The sequence below is a fragment of the Scomber japonicus genome, chromosome 20 (genome assembly GCF_027409825.1).
Source record: "Scomber japonicus isolate fScoJap1 chromosome 20, fScoJap1.pri, whole genome shotgun sequence".
NCBI classification, from domain to species: Eukaryota; Metazoa; Chordata; class Actinopteri; order Scombriformes; family Scombridae; genus Scomber; species Scomber japonicus.
In genome coordinates, this window is record NC_070597.1 from 14,146,527 (window position 1) to 14,164,586 (window position 18,060).

Here is an 18,060-nt window from a genome sequence, read left to right on the forward strand (position 1 = left end):
ATTTAATTTAATGAGAAAATATGTTCAAACTTTGGACTGATACTATATATCTACATCTCTATGTTTATATTTATGTTATTGCTCTGCGTGCAAGTGCAAGTTCAGTTGGCATCTTCAGTGCAGTGTTTGGTTACAGTGCCTACTCTACAATTTTTCATTACATAAAACATGATTAGTTTTCTTTTTTGAAACATTATCCAATTCGTAAGTGACCTTCATATTTCTCACTATGGTAATATTTTTTATTTTTGTTTCTTTTTAATCCATCCTACACCCTAAAATAAACTGTTCTTTCAGGTTTTGTGTCCTGCTCTGGTAAACAGCTTTTGCACTTAATTTTATAATACTATCATATGAATAAAGAACTACCTGCCTTTTTTATCAGCCACACCCATTTAAAAGAATACAAATCTGAGAAAAATATTGGTAATACCTTAATGTTCATGTAGTATTTTTTCAGGTGCCCTACTTTTAAAGAAACGCCATAAAGAGAAACTGTGTTGGCAACCTTTTCTTGAACATTGTAAATGCCTAGAGGATGTTCTTCAGTGCTGTTTAGGTGGTCCAGCTTTGCAAGTAGTCTTTAAGTCTGGCCCACAATAATACCCAAATGAGTTGAATCATTTGTAGTTATGTATTCTATATCCTGTCAGAGTAAATACTGTAGGTTTTATGTTTAAGGCGCATCATGTGTACCAGTCATTGAAATCACTCTACCGAAAATACATATTTTATCTTTATAATCTAAAATCAGCACTATCTTTTAAGAGAGTTATTTCAAAGTCTACACATCAGAGATACACATTTAAATTAAGCTGGTAGTTTATGTAGTATAACTATACATTGGATTTTTGAATTATTTATGCCAGTTGAACAACCCCTGACTTGCATCCACTTTTGTTTAATAAGCTCAATTTCAGTGTCTGTCAGTTGCAGACATAATCAATCTTTCTCTGAAAAACTACCCGAGAAAACAAGATTTTCTGTTTATAGCTGTGGCTGATCAGAGGAAAATTACATACAAATCCATCTAAGTGTCCTAGAAAGGACTGTCATTGCTTTGGTAATTGTTGTTTGCTTTCTCAAGTGATAGAAACACGTTCTCATTCCAGGTCATCAAATACTGACGCTATGTCACACCCCTCTGGCATCTCATGCAGATGCACAAGACACCCTTTATTGTCTGTATAGCGACACACTGGGCTTTTAGCTATATCCAATTGTAGGACCCTTTGTGGCAATATTACACCCTTGGAGCAAATGAAGTGGTCTGGTTAGGTTTAGTCTCAATTTCAACAGTAAACCACAACAAAAAACTGTCCTGAGTCACATTTGGAAGTTTGACGTGAACAGTGGTCTTCAGCAAAGTCCACTTTATGCCAGCTACCTATCTAGCCATGCACCCAACCCACCTCCTCCTAAGAAGGAAAATGCCACCTCTAATAATGACATGGCAAGTCTTGTGATACGAAATGATCAGAGATCTCAGCCTAACAAAGTCTGGGGATTTCTAAATGCGTGATACTCGCTTAAACGGAGGGAAGTATAGCTACTAACAAACCCACACCTGGTACATTTTAGAGAGGACACGCCTTACCGGACATAATGCTGTCCTTCCATTCTCCTTAGTGAACTGCATGTCACTGCCCCAATATGAAGGGCCGTACTAAATGTCTTTTTGTTTACACCCAGTTTTAACAGCATTTAGACCTGTAAGTCATCAGTACATCTCATACAGACACTAAAGGGCACCTTGTGCGTAGTATCCGCTGCCGAGGGGTGTAACAAAGACTCTGTATTTGACACTGTGTGAGTGAGATTGGGCTAGTGATATTGAACATTAAAGATGGTCTGTATTTAAAATTGGGCACTACTCTTTAGGGATTTGGGATAATAAAACCGTAGTGCCAGTTGATAAAGTGATAATGAATCCAATTGTAAAAAAAATGTCCCTCCAAATAGTGTGAGGGTGCATGTAATGAGTGATGTGACAGTAATGTTCCTTCCCATGTCAGAATCACTATCTCACCCCTTTAAACAATCTCTAATAACACAAGCTTTAGTGGAATTGGTGATTGCTCACTTGTGTTGAAACATTATGAAAACTTGATGTATGATATTAGTGAAACTAAATTGGTTCCGCCAATCTTGTCTCATTGGCTCTTTACTGAACATTGTGTCCTTTTTAATATGAAAGGGCTTGTGAACAGCCCATGCAGTGCACTTGTCCAAATACAGGATGGAAGGATTTGGGCTAGAGGCCATTTAATGCTCACAAGCCCCCATCTGACATAAGGACATGGATTGAATGAGTCTTAATGAGGCTTCCAGAGATGGCAGAGACAATAATGAGACACTGATCCAGCCAAGTGGCATATGGATGATACTGATTGAACTTTTTTTCTTCTTCTTTTTTTTATTTTATTTTTTTAATTATTGGCTTTCAAATATGAATTCTGCGGCAGTATTTCTGGGTTTGATCTACAAAACTGTGTATGTTTATTTGACCAGAAACACACATTCAAATTTAAATATTTGTATACAACTAAGTAGTCACTGTCTACATGTAGTAATCACTAAGAGCTTCTCAGAGACTTGCAAACATATAATTCCTGGCATTGACTTCATCTTACTAGGCTGATCATTTACCATACTAATGTATTAATTGTTTAAGGGCTTTGTTTTTTGTCAAGAGCTGAAAGGACTTCATAACAAAAATGCAGCTGTTGTATTTGAATAATTTTAGTTGAGAGCTAGTGATGAGACCTGGATCCCGAGTGGGGACAAAGGGATGAAAAGACAACAGCTGTAAATGCCACTGAGGACGACAAGGGCTGACCTCTTTGAAGCTACCTGTGAGGGGAAACGTGAGGGAGGGGGGCACTGACATTTCACGAGACTGCAACACGGAGATGTTATACACACAAATACATGGCTGTATCTAATGCATCCCCCCTCGCTCTCTCTCTCTCTCTCTCTCTCTCTCTCTCTCTCTCTCTCTCTCACACACACATACATGCACACACCTCACACAGCATATATCCTGCTATCATCCAAACATGAGATACACAATGAGCATGGTGTGAAGCAGTGATTTTTTTTTTTTACTGGCACTCTAAAAGCACTCAAAACTGTCAATGAGCAGTGGTTATCACAAAAAGGACCATTATTTCCCTGAGCACATTTAAGCGTACCATTTATTAAAGTCACCAGTGACTAATTAACATTTGTTTATGAAAAGCTATCATCAGCCCATAGACGTCGTTGTGGCAGTGACGTTGGTAATGGATTTGGCCAGACTGTAGCTGATGACTGTTGTGTCAGCTAAGGAAAGGAAACAGGAGAATGATGGCTGAAAAGGCTAAGAGCAAGGGCAATGACGTGTTACATGTGGTGTGTCACCGATGCAGTTTATTTATTCACGGATTCACCGATTTATTTATTTATTTTCCAGCCACATTAAAGGTATAGTTCTGACATTTTGGGAAATATGCCTATTTGCTTTTTGGCTGGGAGTTGAGATGACAAGATTGATAGCACACTCATGTTTGTACGGTAAATTTGAAGAAGGTGGAGTTTGTTATCTTCAGCCAGAGTCAGACTAGCTGTCTTCATGTTAAGCTAAGCTAAATGGCTGCTGGCTGGAGTGTCATATTTACTGCACTGACATGAAAGCGGTGTCAATCTTCGAATAAGTCCGTTCCCACCCTCCTTTGTCACAAGATATAATTTTTATATGCAGGCAGCAGCCACCTTTGCTGAAAATATACTTATTTAGACGATAACACTGTTAAAACACCCATTTCATTGATATAGCTCAGTGTGCTAATTATATATTACATTTGCACTGACAGAACTGAACTGAAGGGAACACTAACCACATAATTCTTACATGTCTCTCTGCAGTCTTGGCATAGTTTCACACCAGCACTCTTCCACTGAGGAGCTCCATCAGCAGTCATTGATTGCTATAATAAGATTATCCTTCTCTTAAGCCCTTGGTCACCTTGATTGTCCCTTGTTAAGTTTAAAGTTTGCACTCTAATAATTTCAAAACGGTGTGATAATACACGCCGTTTGTATTTTCTAATGAGTTCTTCAGCCTACACACAACCACTCAGCTTCACCAAAATCACATCAATGTGGTATGCAGTGGCAGTTCACTAGGCTGGAGGTCTTCAGTCTATTAATCACAGTATATGTGGAGTGTGAAAGTATGCATCAACATAGAGAATTTAATGTTAATGTCAATAGAGGGAAAAGCAGAAACAGACTTCTTCATACTTGACATTAAGTTTTATTTTTCCTTCATTTTTAAATATGATATGGTTTCCATTTTATTTTTTGTGATCTTTGAAAAGGACAAAGTGACCTGCTTAGGTGTAGAATATGCTCAGAGGCGGGATGACACCTACCCTTTATATAGAATCCAATGAAGGGAACAAAATGCTGCATTCACAAGACAGATAATTCATGCACTCACTTGCTAAATTAATCAAGTTGCATAGCAGTGCACTCCATGCCCAACCTTATCACAACAGTGAATGGCTCCAGCTTGTATTCTTGACAAAATCAGTCTGTCATTGCACAAACGTTAATTGGTTTTACAGAGTTCACTCTCGCCTTTTGTCATTAACTTAGTATTCATTTCTAGAATCTCTGTGGTATTGTGCCGGCCCTTTGATGATTGTATTCCCAGCACATTTTAGATGCATGTGCTGGACACAGGGCAAAGCATTCCCTGACTTTGCTTTTGCTCTCTTCTTATGCTTTGGTGCTTTAAATGGATTCTGCAACATGATAAATAACATTACCGCTATCTGACATTTAGGATGAATGTTGTTGGATTTGAAGCTTTTCTGTTGAAAACCATAATAAGCCCTGAGCTGTTTTCTTGTTTTGCTTCAAACCCACCAGGCACCTCCATCCTGCTTTTATCTTTTGGAAAAGGGCAAAATTTCTCATTTTGACCTGCGCTCACCCAGCAGCTCAAAATCTATAGGTTTGCTATTGCTGTAAGATGTTTAATAGTAGAGATGTACAGCAATCTAACACAGAGCCTCAGATTTAAAGTATAAAAATCAGAGCTACAAAAAGCAGACCACGAAAAATCAATCAGGTGATCAATCTCAATTTCATATGGTTGTTGTTGAGTTTTTTTTCTCTCTCAGCCTTACCTCCCCCAGGGGAATGTTTTCACAGTGACTCAACAAAGCTTACATGGAAGAGACCTGAACTTTTGCCTCATTCACTCCCCACCGGTCTGTTGATGTACAATTGTGAGGGCCAGTCAGTATAGAAATGGTTTAGTGTTTTAAAAAGGCTCCAACAATAATTAATAAGCTGCACCTAAACAATGAATGCATTAATACACACAACACATAAATGCTATGTACCTAATTGTTTTTAACTTTTGCTTGCTGTCATTTGAAACACACACATCAAACACATATTAGATATTTACAACCCAAGCATTTATATGACTAGCTCGAGAAGAACCCTCTTAAAGACCACATACTGACTCTACTTCTGTCTGATGATCAGTGTTCAGTCTGCAAAATTAATGACCGCTCTAAAACTGCAACAAATCAGTCAAGTAGTCGATAGTAATAGTGTGATAATGTATTGTTTTTAGTCACTTTATCACAGGTTTTATTGTCTGTTTTTTTTTAGTCATCTATGATACTAAACTAAATGATTTTGGGGCTGTCAACTTTTGACTGGAACAAAACAGTATTTGTGATGAGTCACTGGTAGCTCCTAAATATCTCATCATGGTTTTTGCCATAATTAATGTTTTCCTGTGTACATCTTCAGTAGGGCCAACAGCACATTCACTGGGTGATATGTAAACCTGTCACATAGATGGAGTCCTTGATACCGCAAGACGTTGATTCAAAGCAGGTTTTTTTTGTTCGTTTATGCTTTCACAATGCTATCAACCTCTCCAGACCTCATCGGAATTTAGCCAATTAATAGCCAGACTAATGAATACTTAATTATATTCTGAGCGAGTGGGGGTGGGGGTCTGGACACTAGGATCTCAGGGTTCATTACTACACCAAGGACAAACTCCTATTGAAACAGGACCACCAGGAAACTCAACACCCTCATTCAATTAATAGAAATAGGCATGCAGTTTTATTAAAGGCACAATGTGAGATAATTAGAAAGTGCTGAAGCAGTCCACTGTACAAAGAAAAAAAAAGTATAGATTTTCTTATTCCTTAGCATGATGAAAAGAAGGTAAAATTATTCTAATTGTTATTTTCCTACTATTGCAGTTTTTCATACAGTATGTGCTATATGAAGTGTATATATATATACTGTATTACTTTTCATGAAATTGCTTGTATATCTGTGCACATGTAGAGAACATTTATTGAATTTCAGTAAAGTGCAGAGGAAGGGCATGTTATGAGGCTGATCATCACAGCAACCTGATGTGCTTAGTAATCTGAAGTACAATTAGATCTTAATGCAGCACACTTAAGCTCATCACAAATCCAATACCAATCAGTGATGTCCTTGGCGCTAAGATGGCGGCCCGTTTAGATATTGATCAGACACTGCGCTGTTGATGAAAGTGTGGCGCTAGTTGTTTTACAATATTGATTTAGTGGGGAACAAGAGAAGCTATTTTCTGCTCAATCTGAGCAACAGAAATGGTGTCACCATTAAATGTATTCAGTTCAATTCAATTCAATGCCATTGCACCGCAGTACCATGAAATGATGTGTCCCCTGTGGTTAGTACACATAAAAACAGCAACAGACAATAAACGTAAAACAACATACAATGAGACACATAAAAGACACTATGTATTGAAAAGATTAATAATTTAAAGGTTTTTAATGTTGATACACATTTTACTTGTCATAGTTCCCCTCGAGTCTTAGTATTCCCATTATGTTAAGAAATGTTTGGAATATTATGGTGTCCTAGTTATGTTAAAGAGGATGGTATTGCAATTTTGTAATATTATATTCCAACATTTTAGATCACACATCTGGATCACACATCTGGAAACTGTCAATATGTTTACATTGGGGATCTTTGAAAAATGTGGGACACAAAGTAACTCCCTGAAGGCTTGGATGTTTTATAGTTAGCATTTCAGCTTTTCCTCATTGATACTGTATGTGCTATTGATTTTTAGCTTTATACTGTAATAGCCCTAAGGATGTAGATTACTGTACACAAACACTGCAATTGTCCACAGTTTTTCAATTTCAATTTCTCTCAAACACTTTTGAAGTGTATTCTCATGAAATGTTTCATTGCATCTTATATAAAACCAATATCCCAGTTTTGTATTCAGTATGTAAACACAGTATAATTATTGTTATTAGAATACTGATGACATTGGATCGATTACTACATGATTGCTTGTAATTCACATAATGGTGGCATTGATTTTGGCTTCCATGGAGTTTTTATATTTATGATGTTTATTCTGTCTAAATAATGTACACTAATTGTATCCTTATGCAAATATTTCAATGTTTCTCAAAATTCCTTTATGTAGTTATGTGTTGTTTAATTAGACTAATGTCCTATGTTGTGCTCATCTATCATCTGTGTTTGATGTTACAGCAACTAATGAGAGAGCGTCAGCAGATGGCCAGTCGTCCATTCGCTTCAGTTGCTGTTGCTCTGGACGCCAGGGGAGAACAAACAGAAATGCTGCAGCCTGTGGTAGATGTGAGTCCTGTGTTTATTTGTTTACATATACATGAAGATAAAATTATGTCTTCAAGCATTTCTTTCATTTTCTATTATTTTATATCCAGTTCTTAGGTTTTACCAGCCAAAATCTTCAGGTTAAAACACTTTACAGTTGCTAGAATCTTTAAAAAGTATGAGCATGTCACCCCCCCCCCTCCCCCCATCTGTCAGGCATCTGATACAAGCAAGTTCTTCTACTTATGTACAGAATGTTGCATAGACTTGTACTGCTACATTAATTAGACCTTATTGTGCTGTACTTGAAAAAGCTTGTGCCCTCTACCCGCAATATGTTTGCCTTTTTTCCACTCCCCACAATCCCTCCATCAATAAGAAATCAGCCAGTGAGGTGTCCTTTCTTCTCATGTCCCCCTCCTTAAGATGAATTTGTCCTCTGTAATAATTGCTGTAGGCTTGCTGAAAGTGTTTTTAATCGATTAAGAAGAAAGAAAGAAAGAAAGAAAGAAAGAAAGAAAGAAAGAAAGAAAGAGAAAAATATATTTTATAAGACATGATGTCATGAAGCCAAGATTCTTTCATGGCTGTTGTAATCTTCTCATGAGGAAAAGACGGTCACTGTTTTGAAAAAATGTCACTGGTCAATGGTGACGTCAGGATGGTTCATGGAAGATTGATGGTTTACTTTTGTTATTGTTCTTTCTCCACAGGTGAACTTTTAGGTTTCTTTTACTGGGAACATGCTGCATTGTGATTTTGCATTCAAAATGTGATACCATAGAAAGTCATATGCTTTCTTTAGTTTACTGTCCAGTTACCTTTTCTCCTTTGTATTCCTATTATGTTAATACCTCCCATCCAAATAGAAAGTAGAAAAAGAAGTCTGACACTAAGCACAGTCAAGGTCTCAATGCCACATGGGATAAAAGCATAGCATAAAGCAATATGGAGCGCTACATCCTCAAATTGACATCAGAGGACCGACAGTGTTTCCTCACCCAAGGCCAGTTCTATGTCACCAGCCGCTGAGAAAAATAAAATCACTGTGGCAACCAGCAAAGAGGCCCTACATTAGCTATTAGTGTAGCGCTGAGTGGTACTCACCATGCATTATGCTATTGTGAAGGGCAATGTAAAGAGCAGAAGAGGAGAAAAACAATGCTTCTTTACTCTCAGAGTGCACTTTATTGTCGCACTTTTAAAGCTGTGTGGTACAGTCTGAACCTGATTGGTGTCGGAAACCACTGCTTTAATATTACCAGCCTTGATCTAAGTAAACTGTTAATTAGGTGCTTGTCAGGGGGACGTGTATGTAGTGTCTATCTAAATACTTAATTCCAGGAGTGTTCCTCCCTTGCCTAAAGACCAAAGAGGCTGTATTTATTATGGAGTGCATTATGGTGGAGATTTTGTGCCCACTTGAGGGTTTTGCCATAAACACTGTCCCAAGCTGTTTTGGAAATGATAACTGGAAGAAAAAAAAAACAAATCCTCAGTCTTCTGTTTTTTGACCCTTTCAAAATGCAGAATGAGTCTATGAAGGCTCGACTTTCTTTTACTTAGATGTCTGTCCAGCTTTTATGGAAGTGACTGTGGAAATATTGTTGCTGAAAGCACTTAAGAACTTTGTGTTAGAAAAATTATCACAACTCTGTTTCCTAAATTTATTCACAAAAACATGCATGCTGAATTTTTCAATGGCACTTAGTAAAACATACAGTACACAGTAAAGTCAGTACACAAAAGTAAGCAACTTACTTGCACAATACCCGTGTACATTGCCTAAATGTATTTTAATAACAGGTAGGAATGATGTGGGTTTTAATGGTAAATCAGTATAAATCAAATTAATAGTAAATCCAGTTACATCTAATCTAATTAGTGAAGTATTGCTTGGTTTACCACTTCAGTACCTGCAGCTGCTGTTTGGCGGTAAGATGGTCTCAAATGACATTCAGCAATAACAGTATTACCATTGTATCTGATGAGAAGTAAATTCCAGGACAGTAAAATCAAATATAACATGAATTTAAACCATGGTCTGGATGAATACTTCATTCTTATTGGCTGCAGGGTGTTAATCAATTCCTGATAATGAACACCTACTAAGTAGTTTCGTTCTAATGTAATGCACTGGCTAAAATGAGAAACCATGGTAACAAAGGTGCAGTCAAAGCCTCCATTTACAATTTATTGTAGCACGTTAACAAGCTAACAAATCACAACGAATGCCTTCAACATTTCCTTCAACTTATTTAGACAATATGACAACTTTAATGACTGTAATGCAGTTGAAGAAAGAGACATTGAAAATAAAAGAAAGAAACAGCACAAGGAGTCAACACAAGGATAGCCTGTTTACTGTCATACATATAATTTAGCATATTTAGCTTTCTGGCTCATAGCGGAGCCAAAGGGTCCTATGAGCTTAGTGGAGTAGGTATAGCTCCTGTTACCAAATTATGTCTGAAGTTCATCCTATGTACTGGAGTAGTGAATGTTTCCAATGGATAAGAATGGTATTGTATGGTATTATTGATTGTTCTGGGTATTAGTCAAACCCTCACGTGCTACCAGGGAAACTTGGTTATAGCTTGTGATGTGAAAAATGATTTTAATTGCAAAATGTATGAAAATATAAATAGTGACCATTATAATGGCCATACCAATATAAATAAAAGTGACCATGATATAAACAGGATAATGCCCTTTGAGGTGTCCAGGAATGAATGGACTCTGTGGAGGTAATAATGTATACCTCGTGGGGTATTATCCCTTTCGTATTATAATATAGACTTCCTGAAAGGTCATTAAACATATAAAATGTAAGATGAATCTGGGACTCATGGTCTCAAATCTATGACTGCATATGTCGCACTATATACAGCTTCATGACATACCTTGGCAACAGCTGAAGGTGAACCATATGAAACGAACCTAATTCTCTTTTATAGACGTTAATTGGTCAGCATCTGGCATCACTTAGCTATTCAAAATATTTGTTGATGTCAAAGAGGACACTGATGACAGGCTTGCATTACAAGCTGCCTGTTTGTGTCACCAGCTCTGTTGTTACTTTTATCTTAGACCACTCTCTCACTGACTTAATGCAGACAAGACAAACAACATACCAAAACACTGATGAAGTACAAGAATATACCAAATGGAAGGAAATGCTGGTTAGGGAGTAATTACACATTAGATTTGATGACAAAATGATACAGATATATTGTACATCAACACATTCTTTGTTTGTTTTGCTCACTGTGTTCGCATTTACGGGGCTACTTTAAAAATAAGTTCTAGTATCATAACTACTCCAAAAACAACGTATGCATACAGTTTGTAGTGATGTGGTATGTGCAGAAGTTACCAAAATGAGCACGTACTCCCACTTTAACACATGAAAACATTTTAGGAGCAGATTCTGTGACTGTACTGTCAGCTCTGATCTCACTGCATTAGTTTAGCAGCAGCTTTTGCAGACCCTCCAGCTGGACTGAAGCGATACATCACAACAGCGATCATGCACTTTTCCCTCATCTTTGGTAGGCTTAAACCCCCTAGAGATGGACATTTGCTTTTAGTGACCAAGATGTCAGCAGCTGTTGGCCAGACAGCCAATCAGGCCCAAACACTGCCGGCCTAGGCCTCGATGTCACAGATGTGACTGTTCACTATGGTTGGCATTTAACATATGGACCCACTAACGAAGAGCTAGTGTGATGGATGACACCTGTCAGCAAGAGAAAAGGAATCAGATACATTTTGTGTGTGTGTATGTGTGTGTGTGTGTGTGTGTGTGTGTGTGTGTGTGTGTCTGTGTGTCTGTGTGTGTGTCATTGTGTGTCTGCCCATATGTAGGGATGTGTAAATGCATGTTTATGTGCTCGAATTCTTATGAGTGATGATAATATGGTCCGTACGCTTGATTAATGCGTAGTGGAAATGGTGTGTGTGTGTGTGTGTGTGTGTGTGTGTGTGTGTGTGTGTGTCTGTGTGTGTCTGTGTGTCTGTGTGTGTCTCTCAACCTTCTTTGGAAGATAACAAAATGAAAACGGCAATTTAAAAAAGCTGTGATAGAAAAGACAACCCTATGATTGGAAACTGGATGACATACTACTATTATCCCATATTAATATGAGCACTGTACAGAGCAAATGGAAAGTAGGGTGTTGCTATTATTGCCCCTTTTCATGCAAACAGTGTTATTAAGGCTTTATTTGCAAATATCACAAGATTGGTGCACAATGCTTGTTGTAATCCTGTAAAGTAATGTGTAACTCCAGGGACTGGCATCTTTTGACCATTTCATTTAAAGCCAGCATTGCAAGAAGGCAGTTTGTTTACTTAATAGCCAAAAATATATGTGAGTCTTTGTATCAAGACATTTTACATACAGTATCATGCAAAAACAACAATGTTCATCAAATGAACTCAAGATATAACCCAACCATTAGTTAACTTTATGAATAGTGCACCAAGGCAGTGTCAACAGCCCAGCAGCAGCAAAAATAGTGATACTGTATATTTAAGAATACATTTATAGGTTACTATTTGTTACATGGTTCATTGTAGAGCATAGATGAAGAGATTTTATTTAAGTATATTATGATGACCTTGCAGTGGCTAATGTAAAGATTGAGACAGTATTTCTTATTAATATGCCGTAAAGCATAGACCTGAGTTTCGCCTCAGTGTTTCTGATTTGTTTGGAACAGCTGTAATGATGCTTCACCCAGTGATCCATGTACTATAAGCGGAGCTTGCAGTAGAATCTGCTTTAATCAAAAGTCAGCACAGGTTAAATTAGCTTTCTTGCATGAATGTGGTTTATATACAGCAGCAGCTATTCATTAGCAGAATCACTTGAATGGTCTTGAAATGGCTGGCAATTTAATTGCCCTTGTATGTCAGCAGCAGATATAATATGTGCCCCTCCATCATAAATGTACCTGGGCAGATGCATGAGAATATTGTGTTCTCATCATGTGGCTTAATTGGGTTGAGCAGCAATGCACACAAACATTCGTATTCCGTGACCCTATCCTGCCTGTTATACAGAAACATGTATTTTATGTGCAATGGGCTCATATGTTTAAAGCTGAATTTTAACCTTCTTCTTTTTCTTTGCAAAATGTTTTTAGCCATTCTAGGCATTAGATGTAATATATCGTAGTTGTAGGTTAGAGACAACTACACCTGATGTGATAGTCTGTAGATGCTTGAGGCCCCCCTGCACTGATGGATGTATCTAGGTTTACCTTATTGTTGATCCAGGCTTGCATGTATGCTGGTTTTAAAGTTTAATATACACAATATGTAAATGAAAAACGCAGTGAAAGGGAACAGCAAGCTCCTTGGATGTGCACAATCATTACATTATGTAGTATGAGTGAAAACTATAAATGTTGGTCTTCATAGAATAATTTAACAATTGAAGTTTGTCACTTAAGATTTATTGTTATTTTCCTAAAGCCTACTCTGAAATAACGTCACTTTTGTCCTGCTCTCCATTCCCATCTTTCCATATTTCCCCATTAGTTCCGGCTGATTAGATGTACAGCAGATGCAAAACAGTCAGGGTGAATGTTGACAGGATTCATAACCTCAGTAAAATATTCCAATTCTCCTGTGACTACAGAGCAAGCTCATTGTTAAGCTAACTAATCATTAGCCCGTCTATCTGGACTGTAAATCATTTCCATTAGTGTGTCCCAAAAATGTTTCTTTTCTCTCCCTTTTATGTCAGTTAGCTAAAATTCCCAAATAATAAAAAGTAAAATATCTGTAAACTAAAGATCACAAAGTATTTTTGAACAAGCTAATAGGTAGTTTTGGGGTTAACAAACATGCTAACACCTTAGCCAGTCAGTGTGTTTTAAAGGGTTTTGGCTGAACAATGCTAACTAAGCCTGATGCATGTGACAACCTAACTTAGAAAGTAACTTAGTTGGGAACTGTGGCATTTGAATGCCAAACTTAATTGGCAGTTGCAAGGAAAATTACACTGCATGCTTCATAGGAAGGGAGGTGGCACTTACTTTTGGTTGAAGGACTGCACACTTAGGTAGAGTAGGTGAAACAATACTGTGATGTGAATTTACATCAGAATTGTATGTGAATTATTTTTTGTCACTTGGCAGCTAAAACAAATCTTCCTTTAACGTCCAACCCTCACTGTATTATGTGTACATAGTATACTGTATATATTCAGCAATTTATCAAGGCTTAGTCATACAGTAGGCATCAGTGCTTATTCAAAGTACACAAATTAGCAACAATGTTTAGTTTTTGCTGTTAACACAGAAAGAAATGTATAGCAAATCCCAGTGGAACATGTTGATATAAATGGTTCATCTCACTCACTAACTCTCTTGTTTTAATACATATACATCCCTATTTTTCTCCCATTTTGCCTCCACCGCCTCTCTCATCTCCATTTGAAATCTAGGCAGACACAGAGAGAGAAAAGAAAAAAAGGTCTATTCAGACATGTTATTATTCCCCAATTTCTACCCCTTCATCCAAGACATGCTGCGAAACCCTTGACATTCATTATCAGGATGACATGTTTTTCACGCTTGAGACAAGCAGTTTTGGCCATTAACTCAGAGGGTAGGTCATTGCCTCAACACGTGGACTGTCTGACAGGGACACACGCAAGTGTTTTTGTTGTGTGACCAATCAGACCGTTTGTCTCAGAAGGAGGGTGTCGCATCTTAACTGCAACAACTCAAGCAGCTAATATAAGTGACTGTTGGTCTGTTGGACTCCAAAAAGTATAATGAAATGGCCGCTACAGAAATCTTGAATTCTTGCAATTATGAAGTCATTTAAGTACTTTTCATGTCTTCTGTGTGTTGCAGCTTATCACAGATTACTAGTAGTGGGTTTTTTTTAAATTCCAGATAGATAGCTTTTCAGTGGTTCATTTCCGAAAGCATTCATCTGTTCTTGATGGATTTCACAGTCCAGTATTTTTACTGTACAATCTAACGAACCAGTGAACATTTTTTTCTTTTTTTGGAAAGCAATTTTTAAAATGACTTTTATCGTAGTCCTTAAATAGTGTCAAGATAATGGTTTGTGATTTTTTGTTTTGTTTACTCCATCTCTCTTCTCAGGGTCCACCTAAACCCGTTGCGATGGAGCCATGTTCAGGAGGAAAAGCTGCTGTGCTGACTGTCCTCATGTGTCTGCCATCTGGTCCCTCGGGCTTGCCTCCACCAGGCCAGTCAGGTAACAAGCTATACAAACTGTAACAAGTGTCACCAGTTTCTAGTTTTTTGGTTTTGATAATGCAGGCGAGTATTAAAGAAAGCATGTTGTTGGTATTAAATTAATCAAATATCACAATCATTTTGACTGAATACCTCGATCGATATTCCTACATTATTGTAGGGATGAATATCGGTGCTTTCACAAAATATTATGTAATGTAAATGTATAAATATAATATATATAAATATAATAACAGCTAGAGCAGCTGATGTTCAGAAAATTGGATCACTTTACTGTAATGCAGCCTTTCAAACCAGGAAATACTATATTTATGGCATATCATGATATTATCACGATATATTGCCCAGCCATAGTTGGTTTAATGATGGTTTTAATGGTTTATTATGTCTGAATTTTCAAGATCTTAATTTAAATGAATTATTTTTAAATGGGTACTGTACATCTGATTCATGATGATTCTAAAGCCGACATTGGATGTCAGTTATCATGACATCCATAACAGTAGTTTTAAAAATCCTGCACACCACTCCACAGTATGACATAGAGTACACATTCATTTACATTGCAATAAAACATTAAAGCTATATTTTACAGAGGAAGAATTAATCTTTTTATAGGAATGTGGTTACAATCCAAAGAAATATGAAATTCAGAGGTTTGTAGGAGCTGCATCTTTTTCACAACCCTGACATATTTTTCTTGTCTTTTTTTTCTCCTCCTCTTCTTCAGGACTCATTGTTGCCAGTGCGCTGATAGACATTTCACAGCAGAAACCATCTGACTTTAAGGAGAAATCGCAGGCTTCAAAGAACCGAAAAGCTCTTCCTCCAGCACACCAAGGCACCTGTGTCTGAGTCTCAACCCATTAGTCCATTGGGTCCCTTTTTACACCATCTGAGGTCATATTGTTCCAACCTGTCGCTGGTCCCGGTTGGAGGCCGTTCCAGAGAGAAGACACGGCTACATGTAGAAGATTTCATTTGGCTGCTACTACCACTCAAGTTTTCACTGAAACTTGCCGAGTCCCAGGAGCACAACTACAACTCTTACGTTTCCTGCCCTTGTACTGTGCTCTGATCAGAAATCCTTCTCCAAGCTCCTGCAACAATATATCCTCCACATACTGGGCTACAAACCTCACGGCAAAGTCGAGTGTCTACACTAAGCGGAAACCTGCCTGATGTGTGGCTAGCGATGACATCAGAGACAGATTCATTTGGAGGAATTTGCAACCATTGAAGCTTCAGTCGTAAATGTTTAGTGGCTCATCATCAATTTGCTCAGCATGAGGGAGAGGCAAAGGTCACATAGTGTTGGAAATCAAACAGAAGATAAAAAAAATAGCTGGCAGACATCCACTATATGCTGCCTATGGGTTTTGTTCTTCTTTTTGCTTCCCAACAAGTGTTATTCTATGGTGCTAACGTGTTTAGTTTTTATGATAAGCCTGACTTTTACGGACTGAATGAACTCTGCCTTTTTCAGTGGGAAAGCTATGCGCTAGGCAAGGACTCTACTTAATGCCCCCGTGACCACACAAAAAGTGTTTATGACACCCCACTTTGCCAATTATCATCAATGATCTGTTTTAGCATTTACTGTACATACTGTATATGTATCATCCACCCAGCTGAAGCTAAAGTCTGTATTTTCAGTGGAATACATGTTTAAATGCTGCAGAGACATGACACTGCAATCACTACCAGCGGCATGCGGGGGGAAGACTTGCAATTTGGAGGAGGCACGAACAAATCGCAAAGCTAAAAAAAAGCATGGGAATCTCCAAAGCCTAAGAAGTATGATGCATTTTATTAACAAACTGGAAGATTAATTTGTTACAAAAAAAACCCCAGAATCCATTTTTTTCAGCGAACCCTCTGTAGTAGTTGCATATTGCGGAGAATCACTGATGTTCTGGTTAGTTCTGTTACTGTAGTTTATTATTTTATCATTTTGCTGTGCAACTTGAACATGAGGCTTCTTGAACTTGCTCTTGGATGGGTTTGATGGTTGGATGCTGTTCAGGAGAAAGACGTCTGCATAATAAAATTAGGCCAGGGACATCATTCTCCTCTGACTGTTTACTAGTTTGTTTTGTAAGTTTTTTAAAAGAGTCCTCTGAAGCTATGACTTTATTTCCATCTTTGAGTACAAGGAGTTACGTTACCTTTTTATAATGCCTTTGCGCTTTCCATCAAATTCTTGAGGAGGGGGGGCATGTTGATCTGCAGAGTTTTAAAAAGCTGTCGACCACTTTTTAGCCCCGACTCCACCCCCCTGAGCTGTACAGTGTCTCGTTGGAACAAATGTGAGTCTTCGTCACTCTTTATCTCTTGCAATTTCATGTGTTTGTCAGGTTTTTATGACAGAATGGCAAGAGATTATCAGTTATTTTAGGCCTTGTCACTTGTTACTATTATATCTATGATCAATTGTCTTTTGCTACACTTGTGAAAAGAGCATTTCTGTTGATATTTTTTGTTTTGATATTTAACAGATTCCTGTGTAATAGCGCATTTAACTTGATTTTATCGTTGACTTAAAACCAGTTTTAACGTCAACTATTTTTGAATTGTGCATCATTTAAGGACTGTATGGGCATTGTCTTGCTTTGTGTTGAAAAGTGGTCATTATGATGCATTTCATTAAGGATAGTATTCCAGCTAATGTGTTTCTTATTTTGTGTTTGTAAAGTGATCCTATAACAGTGTCATTACACAGGAATCAGGGTCTCACTGTAACATGAAAAAAAAGATGAGAAAGTGCATATCAGTAATCTTCAGTGTATTTTAAAGATGGACAACATGCCAGAAAATAAAAAAAAACAGACCTGAAATGAATTTATGCACTCGTGTCAACTCACATGCTTTTAGTTGACTGACGTTCCTCTCCTGTCTGTATGTCTCATGTTTTTGTCTCTTAAGCTTGAACCTTCAATTTGTAATTGCATCCTGGAGCCAACTACTCAGCACTGTCTGATAGCCAGGGCTAACGATAATTATTCCCTCTTGAAAGGGACTGAGAGAGAAAACTCAAACCTGAATTTTGATGAATTTTGTGTCTGTGCAAATGTTTTTTTTAGCACAGCAGTAGATTATGAAAATTGCAAGATATCTTTTTTTACAGATA

The 18,060-nt window shown here is 37.6% G+C and overlaps 1 protein-coding gene across 1 annotated transcript in view; it reads left to right on the forward strand.

Annotated features, from left to right (window-relative positions):
• atrnl1b (attractin-like 1b) overlaps positions 1-17,761 on the forward strand; it is a 71,459-nt gene extending 53,698 nt beyond the window's left edge. Inside the window, exons 27-29 of the mRNA XM_053340720.1 lie at positions 7,597-7,704; positions 14,814-14,928; positions 15,661-17,761. Coding sequence (XP_053196695.1) covers positions 7,597-7,704; positions 14,814-14,928; positions 15,661-15,785 — 348 coding nt within the window. The 3' untranslated portion in view covers positions 15,786-17,761. The remainder of the gene's footprint in view (positions 1-7,596; positions 7,705-14,813; positions 14,929-15,660) is intronic.
• Positions 17,762-18,060: the final 299 nt, after the last annotated feature.